Source organism: Oreochromis niloticus, linkage group LG23 (genome assembly GCF_001858045.2).
Source record: "Oreochromis niloticus isolate F11D_XX linkage group LG23, O_niloticus_UMD_NMBU, whole genome shotgun sequence".
Classification (NCBI taxonomy): domain Eukaryota; kingdom Metazoa; phylum Chordata; class Actinopteri; order Cichliformes; family Cichlidae; genus Oreochromis; species Oreochromis niloticus.
In genome coordinates this window covers 32,589,261-32,595,669 of record NC_031986.2, presented here as the reverse complement: position 1 = coordinate 32,595,669, position 6,409 = coordinate 32,589,261, and the positions used below count along the sequence as shown (strand labels likewise).

Below are 6,409 nucleotides of genomic sequence, written 5' to 3'. Positions count from 1 at the left end.
TGATGAACTTTTCTGTTCTCACAGTAAAGAAACGAGTTTTCAGCACTTTGTCCTCGAACTGTAGGGTCAGTGATCCCCCCCAGGCAGCACTCGTTAGTGTTTTGGATGGTCTGAGTGAGTGCTTCTTAAACTTTCCACTTTGGAATAAAAACAAAAGGATTCAAGGTGAATTTTAGTGTTTAATGGGGTGTTTCCGGGCTTTTTTGTCAAAGTTTGGCTCACCAAGAACAAGATGAGTTGATGGGGTTGGCACAGGAAATCTGAATATTTCTTCAGAATTATACAGAGTGGGGAAAGCAGGTGTAGCAAATACTGGGCCTGTGTCCAGCCATGTGTCCTCAGACGGATGTTTGAAGTGCAGAGCTGCTGAACATCGATTCTTATTGAATGAACACGATCTATTACAAAGTCTCTCTTCCTCCTGGGACCCAGGCTCTGGTTGGGGTGCAGCAGAAAACTGCAGAAGAGAATCACTCTCAAGCTGAGTAAGATTTCAGTTTGGTACCAGTGCTCAATCTAGAAGGGATTCCACACATTTCCATTAAAAACACCACAACATCACAAACAGCGCACAGATCCTCAGATCCTGTCCACCATGATTTTCTTCCGACAGAGAACACCCAACTTCTCGTATCCTCAAGTAAATGGTAATGGACTTGTTCTTATATAGCACTTTTCTACTCTGTATGAACACTCAAACATGCCTTATTGACCTATTCGTTTTCTCCTACGCTTATTTAATATTCACACGCGACCATACGCCAATCGATGCATCAGAGAGCAACTCAAGGATACTTAGACATGCGGACTGAAGACTGGAGCTGCCAGGGATCGAGCCACCACTTTCTGCTTGGTAGATAACCTGCCTCCTGAGAGGTAAAGCAGGTCTTTCCGAGAGATCAATATCCGTTCTCTTTCAGTTCTTTGAACAAGGTGGGGCTGCGCTCTCTTATCTGGATATCTAAACATGCTCTGCAGAAACGTTTGGACTTTAGACCTGAGCAAGTCTGAAAAACATCAGCCATGATCCACACTTTGACCTGTTATAAAGCTGTCTGTAATCACACAAACACACTAGTAAGGAAATTTATTGCATCAAACACTTTATTTATTTTACTGTGGAGAATTAGACTGCAGGAGTTTTTACATATGCATATCAGTTATCGATTAATGCCACACGAACCTCACTGCTCCACATGGAAAGGAATTTAATGTAGCTCCTCCACGAATCAACACCTTATCAGTGGGGAGCTGTTTAAGCGGCCGAGTGATCTCAGGAATTATATTTTTTTGTGGGCAATTTTTCTCAAAATAACTCTGTCTGGGACAGGATTAGTGGGACCCCTCCATGAAGTAAGGCCCAAGTTTTTGTCTACATGTTGATGTCCGAATCCTCTTCTAGCTGAGACTCCTTCAGGTAAAAGGAGACATGTCACATACTATACCTTGTTCACTGATATATCCCATGATGCTGATGTTCAAAGGCGGTTTTAGAGAAAAAAAAAAAATCATGCTGAGAAAAACAACAACAATAACAAAAACAACAGGTTTTGGTTTCAGATTGTGACACTTGGAGTGGGTGTACAAGTAAACTGTTGGCGGTTTTTAGTGAAGCTGAAATGTGTGGAAAATGTGTGCAAAGTATGTAAAGTCAGTGGAAACTGAGTGACAACAATGAAGATGAGTCAAGCTGGAAGCTTAAACTGGGCCCAGTTCCCAGAAACAGGATTACAGAGTTGCCTGGCTGTTTTCAGTGAATTAAACCCAGAAACCCCCGCAGACCTGCTGAAAGGAACTTCGAAAGCCAGAAACTCTCCCGTACTGTGACACAACAGTCTGCTGCTGAGGATGCAGGCGTGTTTGCTCAATGCGTCCTGTGGCCGTGTTACAGTGCGCTCTGCTGTGCCTGCAGCTGGTGAGGAAAGTAGAAAAACCGAAAGAGCGGCTTCACTGTGACACAATCTAAAAGCCACCGATGACCGAGCACATTTTGAAAATATGTCATGTTCAAGCTTCGCTGAAATACCACAATGTGACGCCACATGCCTGACATCCAGCTGATTTACTCAAAACAAATAAGGCCGCCGCGGTGATGTCTCCATTCTGGAGAAGTTGTCTCTGAGTTTTAGTGAAATTGTTCAGATTTTAGTTCTTGTTTTCATTTTGTTATTCTAGTTTCTGCAGCGTTTCCCTATCTGTGCCTCCCAATCCCGAGAAATGTAACTACACGTCACCGTCAACGCAGCCCGCGCACATCCAAGTGCTGACAGCAGCCACTTCTGCAGCCAGGATTAGTCCCTTCTGTGTCACTCCATCTCTGTTATTGTGCTTGGTGTGAGCTGTTTTGTCTCGGTGTTTAGCCTGTCCTCACATCTTGTGGTTTTGACTTCCTGATCGTCTTCACCTGTGTCTTAAGGGGAAATTGTGGTTTAGGCAGTAGTACTGCGCTGGCAGCCTGTCGACCTGCAGAAAGCGTCTGTTGTCAGATGGAGGCAGTGGTTAAAAAGTGTATTACAACAGGTCTGTGGGCTACTCTTGCTTGTGCTGCTGTTGGTCCATCAACCAGCTTCAGTGATCCACTGCAGCGACCGTCTGTGTGTTTCATTCTGCATTTATTCTTTTGCTTTTTAAACTACTTATTTTAACATTGCACTCAACAAACAAATCCTGCTCAACAAAAAAGAGCAACTTCAAGGTCCTCTTCAACATGTCTTGGGGTTCTCCAGAAGCCTGTTAATGAACTAATCATTTGATTTAGGTGCGTTGACCCAGGGTGAGATCTAAAACCTGCAGGACACCGGCCCTCGAGGCCTGGAGTCCGACACCCCTGCTTTAGAGTGCACAGGTGCAGGTTTGCAGTGGTTGAAAACTCATCTCCAGACAAAAAGCTCCACAAAAAGCCACAATCTGGTTCTAAATGAAGAACTATCCCTCATCAGTCTGTGCGTAAACATCTTCGTGATCCACTGCCTCCATCTCCCCACAACCACCCTCTGCATCAGACCTTCTCTATACTTCTCCATCAATACTCTCAAAGCAAACATCCCATCTGCAGAGCTCTGCTCACTGATCGTCACCTCTCTTCTTTATATTGTCACAGGTCTGGTGTGTGTCTGTCTATTTTAGGCCTTTTGGCAGCTTCTAACAAATTTAAACAAACTTCAGCAATCCGTTTCCCTCAGTACTGCACTTTTCTTTTCACACCAGACCCACACCAAGAGCATCCTTACCTGCTATCAATTATTTTTCCAGCCTGTGGGCCATAGATATAATTGATAGCATTTAGGTTTGGAGGGACTTGTGAGGAAGGGGATTTAGGGACTCAAAACAAATTAGATTTGACATAACTTTCCATTACGACATCCGAAAAAAGTGTGGGGTTCATGTGACTTTAGCCTAAAGCCGAAACAAAACCAACTGACATAAAACAATGAAGCACAGAAGTAATCTCTGGTGCCAAAGCTCTCCATGTTTTACAATCTGCATCTTCTTTCCATATTTGAAGCATTGTCCAATTTTTTTTTCCTGCATTGTCTTTCTTTGCCAAGCACGTGCACACACGATGAATTCGAGTCCGTTTTTTGTTTCTCTCAATGAACTTAAACAGTAATGCAGCAGAGCTGGAACCACAAAGCTCAACAAAGTCAAGTTAAATGGGTGTTTTTCAAAAACCTACCTCCTGGGGCTTCACAGTCTGTACAGCAAACAATATCCTCTATTCTTAGTGCTTCAGCATGGACAGGAACCAATGTACGTTACCGGGCTTACTGGAAACATGGATGTAAGGTTGCAACATCAACTGGCTGGCGAAAGGATAAAAGATGTCCGGTGCAAAATTGTCTGACATAAAACAATGAAGCAAAGAAAAGAAAGAATGCACAGCAGTGAAGAAGGAAGCTTAATGAGTAATGCAGACATTGGGGGATGATTCACGGTAGCTCGGTGTCTTTATTTAGATACAGTTAGCAGGGGGGGGGGGGGGGGGGACACACCTATGTTTGCAACTTTTGAGGAACTACAGAAAACAAGCTTTGGATGAAGACAGAAAAAAAAAGACAAAAGAACGGGGTAATATATTCAAAAGATTCCATTTAATTTGTGGATATGAAATTGGGAAGCAGTTTACAACCTTTATCTCAACATGCAGTGACCATAAAAAAACACATCATAAAGATAGTGGAAGGATACAATGAGACCAAGCTGGCGTGTGTGTTCACAATGATTAAGTCAAAATGAGTCGAGCAGTCATGTGAAGAGCTGCGTTCTGACACCGAACAACGCAGCTCAAAAACACACTGTACACAGAAGATGGACGTAGTAGATGACTTGTTCTGTGGGTGAAGAACCGCTGGCAGCGAGTGACACTTGTGAGGCGTTTTCGTAAACCTTGTGCCAAAACTAAAGGCATCCAAATGTGTTTGCGGCCATGTCTGGAACATTTAATGCAAATATTTGATCGATTGTGGTTTAAGGCGACACGGCTGATTTGGCGCTGCAGAAAACATGAGCGGTGATTTATAGAAGAGCTTCCAGACTCCCTCCGCCTTAAATAAATGAACAATAAGGTAACAAAGAGCGGACTTGCTCCATCATCACACTGTAACCACAGAGATAACCTGTGGTTCAAAGGCTGACCTCAGTTTGTGTTCAGGCCACCAATTGACCCGTTTATGAAAAATTTGCACGAATACTGAGTGATGCTGGAGAGAAACTCTTTTTACAGGCTACTTCTGCTAACATGCTAATGTTACTGCTGTGTTGAAATTTTCCTTATTAAAGATTTTTTAAGCTCCGGAAAGCCGCCTGATATGAGTCGCTCACTAAACCCGAATCCTTTCTTCAGTCCAGTCTGTTTGTTTCGTGGCTTGTAACCTGAGAGGTTCTCTTCTGCGATGGATAAAATTCACAGCCTCATTTTCACATTTCTGCTCTGACGTCTGACTATTTCTTTTCTTTTTTTTTTCTTTAGAACTTGTTCTGATGATCTTTTTGTTTTCTTTCACTTGTTTCTGATGTTTTTCTGCCATCAGAATGTGCACAAAACCACAAAAGCCTCAGTATAACAGTCGCACTGTTATATTCGCCGTTGTCTCCTTGCCAAACATCGCACAACAAAAGTGACGTCACATCTGCCGGTGCAAGGCGCCGCTTCGGTGTCGATTCAGACCATGACTACGCTGCCAGTGAGCTGATACAGCGCCTACACCAATCTTTTATATATAGTCTACTGTACTTTAGTAAGAAGCAGATGCATCCCACAGATTCTGTCCACCACGATTTATGTCCCTCTGACATCGATCCATCTTCGAACGTTGGTTCTCAGACGCTTCGATCTGATGGTGGCGGCGAGAATGCTCCACTAACCAACTGGTCACATCACATCCACCTTTTACACACACACACGCACACACACACACACACACGGTGGCTCTGACAGCGGAAATAAAAAGTACAAGAGGAAGACAGCAGTGACATTGAAATATTAAGTGTCCACGTGTAAAAATCAGGTTTATACAGATAGCTCTGCAGAGCTGATGTTCCAGCTGTGGTGTCCACATGTCTTTATGTGCGCTGCTGGCATAGGAAAAAAATTGGTGTGACGTCTCTGTTGAGTGCGCTCCAGAAAAGGAAACTCATCCGCGGCAGAGGAAACGCTGTACCATTTGCAGAGAAATCATTTCAACAGATCTGCCTCTCGTACCGAGCCTGAGCGGAGCAGCGTGTCCGAGAAGATTATGGTTACTGAAGCTCTCTGGTCTATTTTGGTGCCTAACTCATTCTGCTGTGGAGTTACTTACACCCAAAACAAATCTAAAATTTACACAACATTACAGAATCTGTAGAAAATACTGCAGAAGCTTAAAATTGTTCTTTTAAAAAGTCGTTCAATGGCACAAAAAAGTCCACGGATATCATCTTTCTGTTGTTCTGGTCCTCTTTGCGTGTGGAGATCGTCGATCGTCGCCTTTTCTAGATGCTTTCAAAGCAAATGGAACAATATCGAACACAGAGTCGTTTTACTTTGCTATGCTGTAAAAAGGTAATTTAACTATATAAAAACTCCAAAAGAACTGTACAAAACAAAAGCCTCGGGCACAAGTCTGCTCATTTTTCATGTGATAAGGCACAATTTCAAATGTGCATTCCTCGTGAAAAGTGTCCGCCAGCCTTTAGTGTCGTTGCTTTAATGGATTAGAAGAAGAAGAAGCGGCACCCACTGCTTTCACACGTAAGCACCCAACGCTGCGTGGAACTCTGTGAGACACTGGACCAGCTGCTGAAACTTGGGCCTCTCCTCCGGGTCCAGGGCCCAACAACAAGCCATCACTGCGAACCTGCAACACAGAGAAGGATCAGGTCAAAGCTCACAGAGGAGTCATGTCTGAAAACACCTCACAGATGGTTCGAA

General features: G+C 43.6%; 1 protein-coding gene across 2 annotated transcripts in view; it reads right to left on the bottom strand.

Annotated features, from left to right (window-relative positions):
* Positions 1-4,072: 4,072 nt before the first annotated feature.
* Positions 4,073-6,409, bottom strand: part of ryk (receptor like tyrosine kinase) — a 52,692-nt gene continuing 50,355 nt past the window's right edge. For both annotated transcript variants that reach the window (XM_005451201.4, XM_003444274.5), the window contains exon 16: positions 4,073-6,335. In XM_005451201.4, coding sequence (XP_005451258.1) covers positions 6,224-6,335 — 112 coding nt within the window. In that variant the 3' untranslated portion in view covers positions 4,073-6,223. The remainder of the gene's footprint in view (positions 6,336-6,409) is intronic.